Here is a 21,931-nt window from a genome sequence, read left to right on the forward strand (position 1 = left end):
TTCCAGCAGCCCCAGCAAGCATAGCCAAGGACAGAGGTGATGGGAGTGGTAGTCCAAAACAACAGGAAGGCCCAAGGTTAGGGAAAGCTGGCCTCGAGTGCATCAGCAACTGGGCTGCTCCACATTGCTTGGAGGAGCTTTGTGCCTTCAGGAGAGAAAAACGGCATGCAGGTGCTTGGACTTGTATAGATTGGCTCCTTCTATGCATGACCCCTGTGTGTGGCGGCATAGTGAGTGTGCTGAGATGGGTGGCTGTAGGCATGGATACCGGGAAGGTCCCCATAAGTGCTGTTGCATTCCTGGTTGCTTGCTGTTAACTTTTCTAATAGGAATGCAAAGGATACAGATTACATTCTGTTGCTGTTAAGCTGACTTTTGAGCAACCACCAGCATAGCAGGACCATAAAGCTGCTCTTGTAGCAGGCGGGGAGAGGTGGAGATACACTTTAGCTTTCCCAAAGGTAACTATTGATCATCCCTAATCAGAGAGCTATACTTTTGAATATTATCAGCGGTTATTTATCAGGACAAAATAAATCCTGCTCCCTGTGGGTGACAGGCAAGAGGGAAGGAGCTTGGGATGAACAATCCTTCTGACTGTGGTGGTTTTGTAGCTGCTGCTGCTGCCTACCTGGAACACACGATTCTGCAAGGAGAGTATATGGGATGCCGCCAGGGTTGTCTTCGGGGTCCCGGTCAGTGATCTCAATTGTCATAAATTCCTCGCACTTTCCAACTGTGTCTGCAAGGCAATCTACAGTGATGATCTGATGGCCTCCTGGAGCAATGCTTCCAAATCCAGGGGAGATGGTGAATATCCCAAGGGAGCAGCGAGCCTGTGGAGAGTCCAAACAGGAGGAAGCCTTCATTTAAGTCGACACTGAGCCAACCGCAGTCTCTGCTTTGCTCCATTGCTACACCAGCTTTTCTGGATCTGTTTCCTAGAGAAGCAACTGACAGAGGCGGTAGGCAACATAAGGAAGCTCTCACAGGTGCAGTAGCCTCAGCAGGAGAAACACAAAATAGCATGCCCAGTGCTGAGGAAACTCGAATCATACGCTCTGCCCTGCTTTGCTGCCCCTTCTTTCTGGAACCTATTCATGTGGGACATCTGAGGAGGTTCCCACGGAGTGCCATTCTCTGCCGCCTTCTCCTGGTTTCCTTCCCTGAGTGCAACACAAGTCACTGTCAAGATGGGGGTGCACGTGTGTATATTTTTAGATAAGGCAAACCATAGTAAGTTTATCTAGTTTTTATTATTGTTATTTCATTTAATTTATTCATTGCTTTCTAACAAAGAGCCTCAAATCAACTAATGACAATCACATTCACACAGATAATACGACATCTAAAATCAGTAAGATTTCTCACGTTTCCCTGGTATAAAACAATATGTTTCCTGCATGATCAGAAGGGTCTGAAGAGCTCAGGATGAGAAAAGAGTGAGGGCTGGAGGTGTGCTGGGGCGGGGGACAAAGTGGCCAGGCCAAATGAGAGTCGAAAGGGCACAAGCAGCATCTTGACATGGGGTTGGGCAAAAGAAGGGAAGAGGCCCAAGCATCAGACCCAGAGGGCACAGAGGGACAACAGGTACCTACCTACCTGAGCCACAAAGTTCATATCCTTTTGCAGGGATTCTGCACGCTTGCTCTGCCTTCCCAGTGGAGCTGTCTGCCGGCTGAGGTGTGCCTCACTGGAGCGGGAGGTTTTGTCATGAGAGACCCTGCAAGAGGAAGTGAAAAAACAGTCATTTGTCTTACTGTGAATTTCTGCTTACTGGGGATGATGGATGACATTCCTGATAAGGGTGATGCCTCCTACTGGAAGGAACAGGCAGGGTTCCCTTTAGTGGAAAGCAGTCATCCTGCTCACCAGACTGACTAACAGAGCAGACAACTCCTCGACCCCACGCTGACATTCCAACTTCAACTTTGTTGATCATGCAAACCTAACTGTTGAGAAACTATACATACGTAACAGAAAAAGAGAAACCAACAGGGAACAAAGAAGCACAGCAAAAAAAGGGCTTAACCATGCCAAAGTATATCAACCGCCCCAAAAACCCAGTGGAGCTCACACGTGTGGAAAGGACAGAACGACGCCTAGACATCTGCACCACAATGGCGCAAGCCATAAACCGTGCCCCTCAGGGTACCAGCGCAGGAAGGAGAGGCATCATCCCCAGTAAACAAAAATTCACGGTGAGACAAATTTCCATTTTTACCCGAGGATGATGGATGACATTCCTGATAGGGATATAACAAAGCAGTCTCCAAGGCCTGGGTGGGCTTCCCCTGCCTCTCTCCTCGCTGCTTTACAGCCACCTGAAGGACCTTCCTATCAAAGGCTACAGCTGATGACAAAATGCACCCAATTTGTAGCATCTCAAGCAAGCATGAGGAGAAGCCCAAATGGCTTTTCTAAACATTTCCAGCACAGGAAAGCTACCCTTAAACACATCTGAAGCCTACCCTATGGAAATGGGTCATGATACCACTTAGCGGCTGCCTGTGCAATACCACACAGGCCTGGGCTATGCATTCTGAACCACCTAGAAACAGAAGAGACCATTTAATACAGAACTGCCAAGATTTAGGCAGAACAAACAGAATAGCAACTGAGGTTGTATCATGTGTAAGCTGCAGCCAAGTTACACATATTGTACAGAAAATAAGTACTACTGAAAGTGCGTAAGCCATTGAATTGAAACCCTGGTAAAAGAGAGGCAGCTATGCTTTTTCCATGGCTAAGAGTGAAGCCTCATGAAACCAGAGAAAAAGACAAGCCCATCTTTTCAGTTTCATCGAGAGGGTAACTCACCAGCCCTCTCTAGGGGAAGCACTGAAACTCCTCGTGGACTCATGAGGTAATTATCTTAATTGATTTATTTCAAACTGTAGCTATTCAAAAGACCCAAGTGCTCTTGTTAATGCTTCCACATATAAGGATTGCAGGGCCTTCTCCTGGGGTATAACCTTTTGATTCCTAAAGAAAAAACTCCAGAGATATTTCTATTTATACCCAGTCGATTATTGCACTCTGCAGGTGAGGGCCTCCTGCAGATACCATTTTGTCAGGAGGTCCCTTCCGCACAACATAGGAAGCAGACCTTTAGGGTTGCGGCACCTACCCTTTGGAATTTCCTCCCCTTAAATGTTAGACAGGCGCCATCTCTGCTATCTTTTTGACGCCTACTGAAGACCTTCCTCTTTCAACAAGCCTTTTAAATAGAGACCTTATCCCAGTCTGCATCTGTGTTGGATTGTTTTTTAAGGTGTTTTTAAAGCTTTTTTAAAAAAGATTTTTTTAAAGATGTTTTGGAATGTTTTTAGTGTTTTTGTTTGCTGCCCTGGGCTCCTACTGGGAGGAAGGGTGAGATAGAAATTTAATAAATAAATAAATAAATTTGTATTTTTACAGACTGTGGCCCTCGCTCTAGAGGAGCCAACAGGCTCTTCTGCTGTTGCCCTGTGAAAGCACTTTCAGGGGGAAAGGGCAGGGAAACTCCTCCACCAGGGCCTGCTCCTCCCATGTGTCTGCCCTTACTGCTCACACGCCTGCGTGTTCGGAGGAGAAACACTCTCACCTCTCCACAGAAACAAACGTGGAACACATTAAGATTCCTCCTCAGTATGGATGGAGGAGAAATTTGACTCAGCTGCCATTTAAAGCCAAATCTATCAAATTCACACTTTCCAAAACAATGTGAGAACCAAAACACAACTAGGCTTTGAAATTTGCACTTCTCTGAATTTTGTGATGAAGTTCTCCAGCCAATCAATGTTTAAAAATGCATATATTAGTGAAAATAACATATAAAAATACATTACATTAGGAGAAATCACTTGCAAAAACACGTACATGAATCGAAACGGCACACAAAAATATTGATATAGGAGAAATTTGCACTAAAATGCTAAAGAATTTTCATTTTTTTAAATTGCAAATTTCTGCAGAAATGTGGAGAACTGAATTTAAGATTGGAAAAACAAGTAACTGAGAGGATTGAAATGGACAGACATTCCCACCATGCTCCCCAGGCATCTCACCCCTTGTTTCTGAGGGAGGAGGGGACAGACACTGCTAGCCAGAAGGTTGACAAGGTTTGAAGGAATTGCCTTGTGTAGCCCTTCCACATGGAGGGAACACTCTGGGCCTTCAAATAACCAGCCTGACATGACATGTCACCCTTCTCCAGTGAGGACATAAAATGTACCCGCAGCCTGATGCCTTGACATAACCCCCTGGCCTATCAAGGTTGGAACACAAGGAAGAGGTGATACATTGCCACCAATAAAAGGTAACTATAGCACAGTGGAGAGGAGAGCCTGGCTGGGAGTCCAGAGTCTGTGAGTTCAAATCCCCGCTCGTGTCTCCTGGGTGTCAAGAGCCAGCTAAAGATCCCCCCCACAGTGAGCGGCTCAGGGGTTACATGACTTGCTATCTGTGCAGCCGTGGGCAAGCTGCATAGTCCCAAAGAGCCCAGTTGCCCCCCAGCTGGCAGCTGTGGACAAGGAAGGGGCTGTATTGTGCAGCTGTGGCACGCTGAGCAGGCCCTAGCCAGCTGCGGAGGACTATCCTCAGAGGGAGGCAATGGGAAACCCCCTCTGAATACCGCTTACCATGAAAACCCTATTCATAGGGTCACCATAAGTCGGGATCGACTTGAAGGCAGGCCATTTCCATTTTTAGACATCACAAACTTGAGTGATTAACACAAGTTCCCAAAATCTTGATGAGTACAGCTGACAAACCCTGGATAAAGGGACCCAACATCAGCTATCAAGGAAGAAACAGGGAAAATTAGACCAAAGCCCACTCAGCCTTCCAAGCAGTGTTGAAGGCTTGTGGGGAAAGCATACAAACATAGTGGGGCTGTCTGGCAGGAGCAAAGGGGACATATTTATTTATTTCTGTTAGCACCTCTAGCCACAGGCTGTTCCTAATTTACTGCAAAATCAGCCTAACCATAGCCAAGGAGGAAAATTTCAGGTGCAGATCCCAAATCCTCCCCTGAAAAATCAAAGCAGAAGCAGCTTCAGATTTCTTACTGGCTGGTTCCACATAAACTGAAGAAAGAACTCCTGGAGGAACTCAAAGGAGGAGATCCCACAAAATGGCTGGTTGGAGGAGATCTGTGGGATCTCCTCCTAATGTGACTTGTAGATCCAAGTAGCCCCTTGCCCTTCCGTCTCCTGCATGTAGGAGATTTCCCCAAGGGCAAGCCCCTTAATCCCCCAGGAATATATGTAACCTCTAACTGGGAAAGAGACTTAGGAAAAACACCTTCTGCAAGGAAGGACACTGGCACACCAGAAAGGGCATGGTTACTCACTCCTCCATGCTGACAAAAGCACAACTGATTCTTGATCAGGCAGAAAAGTTATAATGCTCTGTAGCTATCCTAGAAACTAATTTAGCCTAATTAGAGTAGCCCATTCAGCTTTGCAGGTGGTAACAAAAGCCTGAGGAAAGGAAACTGTGATAGGTTTACCAGAAGTGGAGGGAAAAGTCTTCTTTGTTGCACCCACAGCTGATGTCTGGCGCCCACCCTGCTTGCATGGCTTTGGTGTGCTCAAACGCTTGATTAACAAGACAATTGGGGCAGGCGAGGTCAGCTGAAACAACATGCCCTTCAGGAACTGAGAGAAGAGCTCCCTCCAGAGAACTCTGATGAAGGCAAAATGTGATGACCTGACACTCCCCCTCCCCCAGGAGCACAAGAGGAAAACGGGGAAGGAAATAATAAAGACACAAGATACATAAGCAAATGCACACAGGACAAATGAAGGAGTAATGTAAGAGATAAAAAATTACACCCAATACAACAAAAACTGCAGTAACACCAAAGGGGGTGAGGAGGAAACATGGTAAAAACACAGAAAACAGATGACAGGAAAGGCACAAGGCCAAGAAAAGGCAAATACTCGAGAGAGCACAAGAGGGCCCTACCATCACCAACCGCAGGCAGGGCTGGTCTGGGGAGAGGGGTGATGCCTCCCCCTGGAGAGGAGGCCAAAGGCTTGAGTGGACCCTGCCTATTCCTTCCAGTAGGAGGGGTCATCCTGATCAGGAATGTCATCCATCATCCTCAGGGAAACAAAACGTGTCCACATGGGGGTGTAGACTCCAACTACCCCAGCGCTTGACTTTGCCACAGCTACATTTGGGAATAATCAAAATGCATGTGACTGTTTTGATTAATGTGGAGTCACAAAACCACTGGCATCACTAAAAGAGCTGTAAGTCCTTGGCTGACATGGGACCAGTTACCTCTGCTTGGAGAGTAACTAGAGAAGCCAGAGGAGCGAATACCTCTGTGTTGGAGCTGGGCAGGGAGGTCAGGTGGTAAAGGGAGGGTGTATGAGGAGACCATCTTTGGAGGCTCCGAAGCTGGAAGGAGAGAACTAGAAAAATCCTGCCTCCTGGCATTCGTTGTATGTATCACACTTCTACAGAATCAATGAGGTTTCTAATAGTCCTCATGGAAGTAAAAGGAAGATTGAATATGTGGATTTGGCATGGCAATATCATCCATGTCTGATAACACATCCAAAATTATAGGTACTTCTAGAGCCGGGTGTCCTTCCTTTCTCTTAGGAAAATGTCCCCTCTTACCCTTTCCTCAGTGGGATAATCACATCTCGGACTTGCTTGCAGATGCCAAACTTAAAATCGAGGGCCCCTTTGTTCTCAATGGTGAAGCTGTTGGTCTTCCGGGAACCGTGCACTAGTGGCCCAAAGTTGATGAGCGATGGGGGGGTGATGCTGTACTTGGCAAACATGGACTGCACGGATAGCCTTATGGGGATGGTGGCAATGATCTCCCCACCTTCACATAGGTTGGGCTCAATAACCTAGATGAAGGACAAGATATTAGACTGACAGGTGAATGAGTTCTAGCTTATACTAATAAAGACATTTGCCAGGACACCAAGCGACCACAATCAGAATCCTTGACCTGTTGAGTTTCTTGCATTTCTCTCTCTCCCCCCCCAGCAGCTGCAGAAGAACAGATGGGAAACAGAGCCCCCTGCACCAGCTCTGCTGAGAGTCCCTTTTGCCTCCTCTCATCACAGAACTGCTTCCATTCAAGCTGGTCAATATAAGAACTGGCTGTCAGAGACCAGCTACCCTAGAATGAGCAGTCTTGTCACAAGCACACTGCCTGTCAAGAGCAGAGTGCTCGTGTCAGATCATGTGATGAACGTGGCTTGAAGATCATCATCTGTTTATTGGCATAGCACTATCTCTGTAGGTGGCACTCTACAAAGAGCAGGGATGGTAGGTCCCAGACCAAGGGGCTTACAATCTAAAACAGACACTAGGAAATCACAGAGGAAGGAAGGGGGAAATGGAGGCAGGTGTAGGAAGCATGGAAGAATGTGTGATTGTTTTTCTTTCTTCCAGGTACTTTGGCTTAGGCCCCATCTGCACTATACATTTGAAGCAGGATCATACCGCTTTAAACAGTCATAGCTTCCCCCACAGATTCCTGAGAATTGTAGCTTGTTAAGGATGCTAAGAGTTCTTAGGAGACCCCTATTCCCCTCACAGAGCTACAGTTCCCAGAGTTCCCTGGGAAGAGGGATTCACATTCAACCACTCTGGGAATTGTAGCTTTGTAAGAGGAATAGGGGTTTCCCAACATCTCTCAGCATCCTTAACAAACTATAGTTCCCAGGATTATTTGGGGAAGACATGACTGTTTAAAGTGGTATGATCCTGCTTTAAATGTATAGTGCAGACAGGGCCACACTTACAATAAAGGATTGGGGGATGAGGAAGTGGCAAGTCCAAAAAGAAACAGGAGAAGGAAAGGGGGAGAAGGGACGGAGTGACTAGGAATTGGGCTACGAGGGAGAGGCTGGAAGGATGCCGGAATGTCTGAAACAGGTAAGTTAGGCAGAGTCAAGAACAGAGCAACAGAGCCAAGATGTCAGTACCCTATGCTGGTACTAGCCAAAGACAGTCCAGCTTGGAGGGCCTTGAAGGTTCCAAGACCCAGAGGGAGGACTAGGACTCTTCCCTCTGTCTAGTTAGGAATGGGGGGGGGAGAGTGGGGAGGCACAGCTTCCTCTGGCTTCCTTGCCATCACTGTTCAAAAGGGAGCCTCAGCCCAACACGCCCGTTGGTAAAATTCAAGTCCATTTTCCACCAGGAATTCTGCCTGTACAAGCTCAGAAGAAATGAACCGGTCTAAAAGCACTGAGACCAATGGCATGGCCGAAGTCAGGTCTCTTCCAGTCCACACAGAACATTGTCTTGTTGTAAGCCACCAAGGGAATATTTATCGATGGACGGCTATATAAATTAAATCAATCAATCCAGGAGCATCATCTGTATTTTGGTCCACACAGTCAGCAGTCCCATGTACCTACATGTGGGCTGCATTGTACCATTTCAGGCTGCAGGCGGAGAATCTTGAAGGGCTCTCCACATTAAAACTCACTTCACATATACAACTAGGGAGAAAAAGGAATAACTGGGCAACCGAGAGAATGGCCTGAGGGCACAGGATGCTTACATCAATAAAGCTAAGGAGATTTCTGTCCAGGGAGTGTCTCAACGGGAGACTATTGGAGAACTCACATTAGGTGTGCTGACATATAGGTGAAATAATTAAAGAGACAAGGTGTGCCTGGCGCCAACACCGTTATCTTTCCGGCGCCAGGTCAAGACGTTCTTCTTCTCCCAGGCATTTTAGCATGTGTTTTTAAATTGCTTTTTTAAAAAATGTGTTTTTAAATTTGTATATTTGTTTTTTAATGTTTTTAATTGCTGTAAACCGCTCAGAGAGCTTCAGCTATGAGGCAGTATACAAATGCAATAAAATAAATAAATAAATAAATAATTTGGTTTGTCACCTGAAGCCTAACATGGTACGATCCAGTGACAGATGCACTAGGTGAAAGGCTACCTATGGCTGGATCATACCTTGTTAGACTTTGTGTGTTTTGACCCTTAGGTAGAAAGGATGAAGGCTAAGGCCTCTCCACCTGCGTGGTGACTTTCTGAGCTTTCACCTAAGCAAAGAAGAAATATGCAACAGCAGTCATGCCCAGATGGCACTGCTTGGCTACCCAGGTCCCTGCAGCATGTATGTGCCCATATACACAAATATACACAGTGAAGGCCTCTTTACTGCCAGCTATTGCCAGCTCTCTTACATGGCATTGCAGAATAGGCTTGTCCTCAATTTTCACTTCCTTCTTGGAGCGAAAAAGTATCAGCACCTGAGTAGGGCGGTCACTGGCACCCAAATTCCCCTTCTGAGGAATGATGGAGAAGAGTGGGGCCACATTGGGCATTCCATGATCTGTGGATTCCACAGCAAAGCTAGAGAACAAAGACAAGATGAAGACTCCTCATGAGTTATCCAGGATGATTAAAGAGACTAAAATCAGAGGTGGTAAGAAAAGTGAAGACATGCTGAAACCATCTCCCTAAAGGCAGGTCAAACAGTTGTGGACAGCTGTGTCAACGTTAAACTAAAATAGCTACCCTTCAACGACATGGGCTGTGTTCACCTCAGAGTATTAATGCACATGTGGGTTGCACAGATCCAACTTTTCCATGTGCACTTTTGTACAAGTTGGTCCACACATGAGCACTTTCAATTGAATATCTCAGGGTTTCCTGTCCACACTAGTGGGTGGGGCTTGATGGGATGTATTTTTACTGTGTGTTTCTGTTCTTTCCCCTCAGTTAATACTTTCCCACCCTCCATGAATTCTTGGCACCTAAGACACATTGTGGCCATGCGTATGCAGCCATTTTTTAAAAATGGAGCTAATTCTGATATACCAGACATACACAAAACAGTGTGTGTGTTGTGCCTAGCCCCACCAGCGGTAGCCCACCCTGCCTGCACTCCTGAAACCAGAGGTCCATTGTGGGCAGGCATCTGTTTACCTGTGCGGGAGCCTTTCCTGTTTCATTTCTGAGGTACAAGTTTTCTGATATACTTGCTCAGAACAGTGTCTTCTTTAGTGTGGCTGAACCCCCCAATGGTGCACCAAGCAGCGCCTTGCTGGCAGGAGTAACAGGTGAGGAGGCATCTGCCCACACAATGCACTCCAGTTTTGTCCACTGTTTTAACATGTAATTTTATGTTGGATTCTTCTCCTTTACCGCATTATCCATGGATCAGGAAAATCCAGACTAAATGTGAGGGAGGGGGAGCATGGGCTACCACCTGCATTAGGGTGCCATGTGGACATGGGATGCATTGGATCCACATTAAGTTGCCGTGTGTAGTATACAGCTAAAGTAGGCATTCCATGCTCACGCAGGCCACAGAACCCCCCTAATTTCTATCAGATAACTGGCAGGGGACAGAACGCGTGTCTACCTGTTTTCTTGTGAGCTATTGTCCCAAACCAATAACCCCTCAGGGTGGGGATTTTCCTCACAGGAATTCAAGCTGTGTGTTTGCAAGGGTAGCTATGCCCTTAGGATGCAGACTGAAGCCAGAGAAGAAGGGGATCAGATAACCTCTCACTTCCCTGACACTATGGGCAGGTACTGTGACACTCTTTCTCTTCAGCAGACTGTAATGACCATTCTCAGTCAAGATATAGGTAATGTAGAACCTACTTCAAAAGGAAGCTCTGAATGTAGGATTAACTGCATATGGGATACAACTAGTGTGAAGCCTACCCCAATAATGCATTCTAGAAGGACTGATGACATTTGACAGCAGAAGCTTTTATGCACCGTCTTTAGTCTACCATGATAATAAAGCTAACAAGAGAAAACAATGGGAATAACAGAGCACACCTCTGAAGGGAATGGCTCACCTGTAAGCAATCTCATATTTGCCTTTGTTCTTCAGGGACAGCACTTGCTTAACTTCATCCATGACTCTAACAGCCCCAAACTCCAAACCACCATTTGTACCTGCAGCGGTCAAAAGAGTGAAAGAGTCATTGTCATCAATGCTCTGGATTTTATGGCTGCTCTCCCATCACCATCCCACCCTCAGGACCAGAAGGCAGGACCAGTCAGATTGCAACCCACACAGGTTGGGTGGGTGGGTGGGTGGGTGGGTGGCTGGGAAAGCAGCAGAATTTGTTGTGGAGGGCTAAAGGAGCAGTCACACGATCAAAGAGGGATTCTGGAGCACATTTCAAGAGTCATGGAGGACAACTTATGAACAGGAGTTCTTTTATCTCTTCCCTCCCAAAGCTTCACATGGCCAGAATTTAAAAGCAAGGCTCTTTTTTCACCGGCCTTTTAAAATAAATTATACCCTTCCATTGAAAGCAAAAAGGAGACCTGTATGTTTAGACAAAGCAGGAAAGGAAAGGACTACAGTTCCCATCATCCCTAGCCATTGGCAGGGCTGGCTGAGGCTGATGGGAGTCCAATAACATCTAGAGGGCAGCTGGAAAGGGAAGATGGGACTAAAGGCAATAATATGGCACCAGCCCCCTGGAGCTCCTGAAGCAGGATGAATTTGGAAGAGCACCTCTACCACACATATGGCCCCAAAGCACCACAGCAAGGCTCTTTCTTTCCAGGATCAGGGAGATTTCTTCAAGAAGGCTCAGTGCAGGTTCAGAGACAGGCTTGGGTTACAGGCGGTCACAATACAAGAGTGTAGGAGCAGGAGTCCAAGACAGGGCAATAGCAACAAAGATGTTCTGACAGGTTGTCATACCCTTCCCACCCACCTTTAGAAGAGCAAGGTGTGGTGAGCTCACTTGAGGGACTCTTGTCCCTCATGGGAAGATGGTGCTTGGAGGTGGGCACTTCTGTGAGAGGGCTACAACCTTGGTGACGGAACAGTTCCTCCTGCCCTGCCACCCCTCCCATCCGGTCGACGACTTTCCCAGTACCCAGTGAAGAGTCTTGCCGTGGGGGTGAGGTGGGGCAGGGATGAGAGCCCCTTCCCTAATATCCTGAGACTAGGGGGCTGGGTCCTCATCCTCCCACCCAGTTGGTCCCAGCTCACTCATACCCTCTGCTTTCTCCTCCTCACCCTCCTCATCAGTCAAATGCTGCCACCCTAGCAGCCCAGACCCTGTCAGGATCCATTTCTCGGAAAGGGGCAGGCGAGAAGTAATGATAGCCTATTGGCATGGTGAAAGAACAGTATATCTAGGGAAACACCTACAGATTGATGGCTGCTGTCACAATGGCTACATGTCACGCCAGTTTCCCTCTGAATACCAACAGTTGCTGGGGAAGGATTATTGTGCTTATGCCCTGCTTGTGGGCGTCCCAGAATCTGGTGGGACAGAATGCTGGACAAGATGGGCCTTGCAGGGCTCTTCTTTTGGGTTATGCAGGTTAATTTGGAGGGAAGGGATGTATATTCATCCTGTCTTGGGCCTGGGGATTGGACTCATTGCCTTTCTGGTCCTTTCCCCTTGGATGTCCACCCTTAGCAATCCATTCAGAATAATTTTGGATGAGAAGCACCTAACCCACCTTTAGGGAAGCTGATATCCAGGGCAACATCATAGGCCTCAGCAATGATTTGTATGTTTTCAATCTGGACAATCCCCAGAATGTTTTCCACATCTGAAACCTGAAATGCAAACAGCATTCATGTTGAGCTCTGTCTGGGTGGCTCTTGGCTGGGTAAATTTTGTAGACTTCCAGCCATATTTTCTGAACCAGAATAACACCACATCATGCATTTCATACTACAGGCTGGGAGGCTTTTTAAAAAGGGCAATAATTAAATTTCTCAGTCACCTCATCCATTATAATATTTGGTAAGCCAATCCCCCCCTCTCTCTCACTCACACACACACAAATGGGAAAATGTGTCTGCCTCCCACTGAAAGCAGCTTTCACAGGGGAGGCACAGATGGTTCTGTGAAAACAGGAGGGGGGACATTGACCCAACTTTAGCTCAGTAGTAGAACATCAGTGTGGAAAGGCTGGAGAGGCAGTCATGCTCCCCACTCAGATTAGTTGGCTGGAATTCAGTCCAGGTGGACCAGAGGCGGTGGGTGCTGGAAAGCAGAGGGGTGGGACAAGCAGGAGGGGTCCCTTCTGCTTTATAGGCGGCAGAGAATGCTGAGGAAGAGAGAGAGAAGAGGACAAGCACAAGTGATGATAGGACAGAGAAAGATTGTAAAGGAGGAAATCTAGCAGAAACAATGCAGAAGGAAGATTCTAGGAACAGTTAATTGGTCTGTACTCTGCACATGAGAGGGGGAGGGACAGGAAGTCCTCGACTTTCTCTTATGACGAGTGAGGCTCCTAGATTCAAGAGACCCTGAAGCTCTCTGGTGTAAGAGTGGCTGACAACACTCCAAAGAGAGGTATGCTTTGGGGAAGAGGTATGCTTTGGGGAACAGGCTTTGCATTCAGAAGGTCCTAGGTTCAGTCCCTGCCATCTTCAGTTAAAAGGATCAGGCAGCAAGAGGTGCGATAGGGCCGCTGACAGCCAGAGAGCACAACACTACGCTAGAGGACAAATAGTCTGGCCTGGTATAAGGGATTCCCTGCTTCTGCTTCAAGGTCTCATAGAAGGCTCACAAATCCCATGGATTTCACAGGGTGGGAAGCTGCGAGCCCCCACTTTCATTTACTTATTAAAGCTTTTCTAGACCAGCCTTCATCCATGTAGTTATCTAAGCAGTATACACTTGGCATGAATAAAACAAAACATCCAATAAAGAACGGCTCTGGAAGCTCTGTGGTCAGTCTGGTTCCCACTTAACTGTGGAATCTGTTCCAGGAACTGGAGAACAAGAACACATTCCAATCTCTGGTCACAGTTGTGGAGGAATTAAGAACATAAGAACATAAGAAGAGCCTGCTGGATCAGGCCAGTGGCCCATCTAGTCCAGCATCCTGTTCTCACAGTGGCCAACCAGGTGCCTGGGGGAAGCCCGCAAGCAGGACCCGGGTGCAAGAACACTCTCCCCTCCTGAGGCTTCCGGCAACTGGTTTTCAGAAGCATGCTGCCTCTGACTAGGGTGGCAGAGCACAGCCATCATGGCTAGTAGCCATTGATAGCCCTGTCCTCCATGAATTTGTCTAATCTTCTTTTAAAGCCATCCAAGCTGGTGGCCATTTCTGCATCTTGTGGGAGCAAATTCCATAGTTTAACTATGCGCTGAGTAAAGAAGTACTTCCTTTTGTCTGTCCTGAATCTTCCAACATTCAGCTTCTTTGAATGTCCACGAGTTCTAGTATTATGAGAGAGGGAGAAGAACTTTTCTCTATCCACTTTCTCAATGCCATGCATAATTTTATACACTTCTATCATGTCTCCTCTGACCCGCCTTTTCTCTAAATTAAAAAGCCCCAAATGCTGCAACCTTTCCTCGTAACGGAGTCGCTCCATCCCCTTGATCATTCTGGTTGCCCTCTTCTGAACCTTTTCCAACTCTATAATATCCTTTTTGAGATGAGGCAACCAGAACTGTACACAGTATTCCAAATGCGGCCGCACCATAGATTTATACAACGGCATTATGATATCGGCTGTTTTATTTTCAATACCTTTCCTAATTATCGCTAGCATGGAATTTGCCTTTTTCACAGCTGCCACACACTGGGTCGACATTTTCATCATGCTGTCCACTACAACCCCGAGGTCTCTCTCCTGGTTGGTCACCGCCAGTTCAAACCCCATGAGCGTATATGTGAAATTCAGATTTTTTGCTCCAATATGCATAATTTTACACTTGTTTATATTGAATTGCATTTGCCATTTTTCCGCCCATTCACTCAGTTTGGAGAGGTCTTTTTGGAGCTCTTCGCAATCCCTTTTTGTTTTAACAACCCTGAACAATTTAGTGTCGTCAGCAAACTTGGCCACTTCACTGCTCACTCCTAATTCTAGGTCATTAATGAACAAGTTGAAAAGTACAGGTCCCAATACTGATCCCTGAGGGACTCCACTTTCTACAGCCCTCCATTGGGAGAACTGTCCGTTTATTCCTACTCTCTGCTTTCTGCTTCTTAACCAATTCCTTATCCACAAGAGGACCTCTCCTCTTATTCCATGACTGCTAAGCTTCCTCAGAAGCCTTTGGTGAGGTACCTTGTCAAACGCTTTTTGAAAGTCTAAGTACACTAGGTCCACTTTTCTTTAATAAACTGCTGGGACTACCTGTTAGTGGCTCAGAAAGCAAAGGTGGTATACTGTACGTGTGCAGCTCCCAAAGCCTGAGGAAAGGGGTTCCTTTGATTTGCACACACTCTGGTATCACTGATATTTGGCCCAACTTGTATTATCTGGTTTGGAACACAAGTATGACTGAATCTGCTTAGTTTGAGTGCTCAGAAGTCATCAGAAAAAAACTTCATTTCCATCAATGTTTTTCTACAGCTTAGAATGAAAAAGGAGATTCTGCACCTGAGCAGGGGGTAACTTTTAAGTTGATTCTGTTTTTAATCCAAGTCCCGGACACCAGACGATACACAGAGCTAAACTAGTGCCTGGGGCCAGCCCAATAAACTTTCCTCCTTGAGGTAAAGGAGAAAATGCTGTCCACACCTTTCCACATAGAGAAGCTGACCAGAGTGGCAACTGACTCTTACTTCAACCCTGGTGATGGGACAGTGACCTCCCCGCCCCCAGAGAGTGAGCTAATGGAGGGGGTGCAGGGCAGGCCACATAGCACACACAGCTCTCTCCTCCAACACTGCACTGTTGCGCCACAGCATTTGCCACCTGAGGCAGGCACCTTAATGGTAGGGCTGTTCCTGTAAACACCCCTAGACCAGAGATGTTTATAACCCCAGGGACCAGTGGTATTCCCAAAACTCTGGAGTAAACAACTAGCTGCAGCCCTAGTGATTGTTTAGCCTTGTGAAAAATGGCAACATGCAAGACCCAGCCAGCTGGCCTGTAGTTACCAAGGAGTACTCACCTCTAGACGAATAGCCTTCTTAATGTTGAGGGCCTTTGTGGCCTTAAAGTTCACCAGCAGGCAGTACTCTGAGAAGGCCTCAATAATGCCCATGTCCACAGACAGAGAGAAGTCATCTCCAATGTTCTCCAGGCCGCTGACTCTCCACGCTACAGGCAGCGGAGTGAAATTCTTCAGGTAGAGTGACTTTGTTTCTTTTCTGTAGAAACAAGAGAAGCCAAAGCAGCAATGCTTTCTGGGACCCCAAGTTTTTTGATCTGTACCTTTGATGCTGAGCAGGCTATGGGCATGTTCACCCAACTGGGAAAGTGGCCACGGGGAAGGGCCATTGTAGTTCCGTGGCAGAGCATCAGCCTTGCATGCAGAAGGTCCTAGGTTCAATTCCTGGCATCTCCAGGTAGGGCTGGGAGAGACTCCTGCTGAACCCTTGGAGAGCTGCTGCCACTCAGTGTAGACAATATTGAGCTAGATGGACCAATGGTCTGACTCAGTATAAGGAGCTCCCTGTATTCCACTACTCATATGGTGAAGGAAAGGAATGTCTCTGTGCAAAGGCACTCTCAGAGAATGACACCCAGTTCAACCACAATGGTTGAACCGAGGTTTCATTTCCATGTAGCCTCAACTGAACAAACAGGGTTAGCCACTTTCAGTTTTACATGCTCACAGCTTACATGCCCCTTCAGCAAGTCGTCCTCCTCTCTGCCACCATCACCAGCTGCTGCTGCTCCTTCATTGTTATTATCACCTGGCATGTGCCAGGCAGAGAGCCAATGAGCAAGCAGGTGATGGCATCTATTATCTAAGTCACAGCAAAAGACGGATGAACAAGCAAGCAGGTTGCAATGGTGAAGAGGAGAAGCAGGTCCAGGGGGCTCTTGTCCATGGGCCCCCTGCTGGGTGTAGGCTCTCAGCCATGGTTGCAGCTGTAGGCCCAACCATGCCAGCCCTTGACGCCAAGTCTGCCCCAGGAGGGGTGTTGTTAAATAATCACACTGTGACATAGAGTTCATAAAGGAAACGGACCTTTAGTGTGGCAGCACCTACCCTGTGGAATTCCCTCCCCTTAAATATTAGGCAGGCGTCATCTCTGTTATCTTTTCGGCGCCTTTTGAAGACTTTCCTCTTTCAACAAGCCTTTTAAGTTGAGACCTATCCCAGTCTGCACCTGTGTTAGAATTGCTTGTTAATATGTTTTTTTAATAATGTTTTAACCCTTTTTTAAAAAGATGTTCTTAAAGCTTTTTTAAAAATGTTTTTAAAGTTGTTTTGTTTTAATGTATTTTAAGGTCTGTTTTTATGATGTTTTAAAGTGTTTTTAGCGCTTCTGTTTGCCGCCCTGGGCTCCTGCTGGGAGGAAGGGCGGGATATAAATCAAATAATTAATAAATAAATAAATAAAATAATGTTATCGGGTAAGAGTTAGAAACTTAACATACGTCTAATATATACTACAGGCTCTGCAGGATTGTCTCTGCCCGCGTTGCCCCAGGTCAGTAAAATGCCATAAGCCTGTCCAGGCACTGAAGAATTTGACTAGATTTACTGGAACATTTTAGGCTTCCACTTAAATTCCTTAATTGTTTCACTTATAGAAAAACTTTCAGGTTTTGAATTTTGTTTTAGGCAAAAACCAGCAACTGCCTCAGGGTACATGGAACTCTGCAAAATTTTGCTAGTCCCTTAAAGTACTCTGCTGTTTCACCTGAAGAGGAATCCCCAAATTTGGTTTGAATTTTCACTTTGCGTTAAATGTATTGACTCCTGCACGACTCCTCTTTCCAGACCACGCACCTCTGAAAAGGGCAGGCAGGAGGCCAGCCGGTACAGCCCACTTCCTCCCCTTTGCGTACTAAGGAGTGAAATATGGATATGCTTAACTGCTGCCAAAGCTAACCTTCCTCCTACTTCCAAAGAGAAGTGGGTATGAGCTTTATCCTATGTCATGACACTCACAACTGAAGCAAATGGTGGCCTACGAAAGGGGTTCTCCATAGTATGAAACATTTCTTAAAAAAGAACAAAAGAAAACAGCAGGAAACTCGGAAGCTCCTGGGAATATCAACACTGAAAGAAAAAACGATGTCAAAGGCTGGAGAGCTGCAGGACCTTGTCATGTTCCCTAAAGCATATTCACTCCATAATGACACAGACACAAAGCACTCAAGGAATGTAGAGCAAAGGAAGCAAGAGGGAATTGGCCAAAGCAGCCTGATCTACCAAAGCCAAACCTGTGCAATAGCAGCTTTTCAAAATGTAGTTGTCGGCGATCCAACTCCAGTTCTGGACGAACCCCTTGGCAGCAGATCCGGAAGGTTACAGGCTCTGGATTCTCTTTAATGCAACAGACAATGCTATCCTCAAATATACCACTGGCCGTTGGATAAGCCCAAATAGTCAGCACCTGAGGAGTCAAGACACACATTCAGCTGGAAAGCCTTTACTCAAGTGAAAGGCATGCTGAAGACAATGGCCACCCTCTGCTGTTACCTGCCGCTCATTGGGTTTGAGTGTCATGGTAGAAGGGTCCAAGAGATATGTGACTGCCTTGGAGTCATGTTGGAAGAAGAAATGCACCTCAGCCTCCAAGGGGGAGATGTTGAGGATGGTGATCTTTTCAAAATGATTGGGGTATCGAATGGCCTTGTACCTGTAAGCATGGAAAGACAGGCATGAATTGCTTATTTGGAGACAAGCATACCTGCCTGCTTGTCACAAGGCACTACCTACCACTAGAGTACACCCCATGTGCCCTGGCCCAGACTTGTGTTTGCCTGGAACATACTATGAGCGCTCAAGCGTTTGCATCCAGAGAAGGCCTGAATCCTCCACCATGTGATCACACTTCTTTGACAGCACAAAAGGGGGGGGTAGAATTCCAGGAACCATTTTGGGACCCTGGAAAGCTTGTTTTTACACTGATGATGTTCACTGCTGCTTACATGGCTCGGTCCTAACGTTCAGGTTTCTAGGTCATGTGGAGGTACTTTTAGAACTTTTGATATCTTGTCTGTTAAAGAATCAGTCAGTGAGTTTAATATATGTATGGTATAACCTTTTGCATACTTGAGGGCTCCAAAGGTGGCCCAGAAGTTCTGGGCTAATTGCTTGCTCTTTGGTTTGTTCGCTTTTTTATGCCAAATACAACAGGCACTTACTTTTCCCTTGACTTCCCACAGAGCAGTGGGCCAAAGTGGAAGATCCCCAAATTCAGGATGTACTTTTTGAAGACGATCTCATCAGGTCTGATGTTCTTTGTACGGTGGGGGAAGACAATCCTAAACCAGAGAGGCAGAAATGCATCAGGAACTGTGCAACAGAGAAAGCTCAGCAAGACTGTAACAGTGGGGACCTGCAGGTGGTCCCTTGTGGGGAGGCATGTCCCTATCAGAGGAAGATCCATGAAAATCAGAGCAGCAATACAGACTAGCCCTGACATAAATAGCTTGTCAGTTATTGAGCCATTTCCCATACTTTGCCTAAGTGCCAAGATGGGACACATTTTGCACTATCAACAAGTACTGGTTATATCAAGAATAAATCAATTCTCAAGTAAGTTTGTTTGAACATGTGGAAAATAGGTAAAAAGTTGTTCCTCATGGTAGCATAATCCCCATGCATCTCTTAGCTGGAAAACTCACCTGCTCAGGATGAGTATCCACATTTCATTATTCGCCCTGTGTACAGAGGCATTTACTTTTTAATTTAAAGACAGCAATGGATTCCATTTGTGGTAGATTTCCATCCAGCATCTCCTAACTATCACCGAGCGATCAGGGAGAGCTACCCATTGCTGGCAAACTCTGAACATCTTGCTGAGCCATCAGCAAGCCTCCTGTTGTAGCATTTCGCCAGCCTCCTAATTTGCACAGACTGTTAGTGAGAAATGTGCTTAAGCCACCTGTCACCAATCCTGGGTCTCATCCTTGTCATTCCAAATGCTGTATCACCTTTGTGTACCTCAGGGAGACAGCTACTTTTACAAGCACTAGGACAGGCAGGACATATTACATCAAACAGAACATCATCTGAAGGTCCTGCAATATAATTTATGTCATCGAATGCAAAAGACCAGGATGTCATATCCAATAGGTAGGAAAAACCACAACTGACCTACACACACGCTTCAGAAACCACAAATCGGCAATCTTAACAAAAAAAAAGTGGAGCAACCAGTTGCAAAACATTTCAACATTGAGGGTCGCAGCCTGTTGGGCTTTTCTATAACAGCTATAGAGATGCCAACAGATCCAGCAGCATTGACTAAAAGGGAGAACTTTTGGATATACTCTCTGGACACATTGGCACCACATGGCCTGAACCTGGAGGACAGTACCAGCATCACTTAGCTTCTGCAAATGAAGCCCCTCTGGGCATTCCATCCTCAAAGCTCTATAACTGCCACCTTGGTAACAGCATTTGTATGTTAGCAGCTGATGAAACATTTTGGTAACACAATAAAAACCTCTATTTTGTTAATCACAATTACATGCATATATTTTTAGGTGATTAATGGAATCCTTATAGGGATCCAGAGCAAGCTTGGGTGAAGTTCTGTTTGTTGCTTCCAAAACTGTATATATATATACACACATAATTGTGATTAACAAAACAGAGGTTTTTATTGTAATACCAAAAAGTTTCGGTATATATATATCTCCTGCTCTTCCTCCCAGCAGGAGTCCAGGGCGGCAAACAAAAGCACTAAAAACTTTAAAACACATTAAAACAAAACACATTAAAAAAAGCTTTCAAAACATCTTCTAAGATTAATTTTTTTAAAAAAGGATTAAGGACATATTAAAAAGTAATTCCAATGCAGACTGGGATAGGTCTCAACTTAAAAGGCTTGTTGAAAAAGGAAGGTCTTCAATAGGCACAGAAAAGATAACAGAGCCTGTCTAATATTTAAGGGGAGGGAATTCCACAGGGTAGGTGCTGCCACACTAAAGGTCCGTTTCCTATCTTGTGCAGAACAAACCTCCTGATAAGATGGTATCTGCAGGAGGCCCTCACCTGCAGAGCACAGTGATCGACTGGGTATATAAGGGGTAAGACGGTCTTTAAGGTATCCTGGTCCCGAGCTGTATAGGGCTTTGTACACCAAAACTAGAACCTTGAACTTGGCCCGGTAGTAAACGGGCAGCCAGTGCAATTCTTTCAGCAGCAGGGTGACATGTTGGCGATATCCTGCCCTAGTGAGCAGACTCGCCGCTGCATTTTGCACCAGCTGCAGCTTCTGGACCAAACTCAAGGGCAGCCCCACATAGAGCGCATTACAGTAATCCAGCCTGGAGGTTACCAGTGCATGGACGACAGTGGTCAGGCTATCCTGGACCAGGAACAGCCGCAGCTATGTTACCATCTGAAGCTGATGAAAGGCACTCCTAGCCACTGAGGCCACCTGGGACTCTAGAGAAAAAGATGGATCTAGGAACACCCCCAGACTACGGACCTACTCTTTCAGAGGGAGTACAACCCCATCCAAAGAAGGCAACTGACCAATTATCCGAACTCGGGAACCACCAACCCACAGCGCCTCCATCTTGCTAGGATTCAGACTCAGTTTACTGGCCCTCATCCAGCCCACCACCAAGTCCAGGCACCGCTCCAGGGCTTGCACGGCCTCTCCCGATTCAGATGTTATGGAGAAATAGAGCTGGGTATCATCAGCGTACTGCTGACACCGCGCCCCAAAGCTCCTGGTGTCTGCTCCCGCGGGCTTCATATAGATGTTAAACAGCATTGGAGACAAGATGGTACCCTGCAGCACCCCACAGCACAGCTGCCCGGGGGCCGAAAGACAGTCACCCAATGCTATTCTCTGAGAACGACCTTGGAGATAGGATCGGAGCCACTGTAAAACAGTGCCTCCAATACCCATCTCACCAAGTCGGCCCAGGAGGATACCCTGGTCAATGGTATCAAAAGACGCTGAGAGAGATTTCAGCAAATAGCCATACCATGTCTAGGCAGGTATAATGCCAGAAGAGCCAAAGGGCGAGGTAACACCATGATGGGCATTGACAGGTGGTATGGAAGCAATAGGGTTACTCTCACTATGTCCATCTTATACACAGATG

General features: G+C 46.4%; 1 protein-coding gene across 1 annotated transcript in view; it reads right to left on the minus strand.

The window, feature by feature from the left end:
- Positions 1-21,931, minus strand: part of HYDIN (HYDIN axonemal central pair apparatus protein) — a 426,739-nt gene that overhangs the window by 105,391 nt on the left and 299,417 nt on the right. The window contains exons 49-58 of the mRNA XM_061594057.1: positions 19,007-19,126; positions 18,339-18,498; positions 18,080-18,252; positions 15,849-16,047; positions 12,439-12,538; positions 10,803-10,902; positions 9,171-9,339; positions 6,619-6,857; positions 1,603-1,723; positions 632-836 (exon numbers count right to left, since the gene is read on the minus strand). Coding sequence (XP_061450041.1) covers positions 632-836; positions 1,603-1,723; positions 6,619-6,857; positions 9,171-9,339; positions 10,803-10,902; positions 12,439-12,538; positions 15,849-16,047; positions 18,080-18,252; positions 18,339-18,498; positions 19,007-19,126 — 1,586 coding nt within the window. The remainder of the gene's footprint in view (positions 1-631; positions 837-1,602; positions 1,724-6,618; positions 6,858-9,170; positions 9,340-10,802; positions 10,903-12,438; positions 12,539-15,848; positions 16,048-18,079; positions 18,253-18,338; positions 18,499-19,006; positions 19,127-21,931) is intronic.

This window comes from Rhineura floridana, chromosome 13, assembly GCF_030035675.1.
Source record: "Rhineura floridana isolate rRhiFlo1 chromosome 13, rRhiFlo1.hap2, whole genome shotgun sequence".
NCBI classification, from domain to species: Eukaryota; Metazoa; Chordata; class Lepidosauria; order Squamata; family Rhineuridae; genus Rhineura; species Rhineura floridana.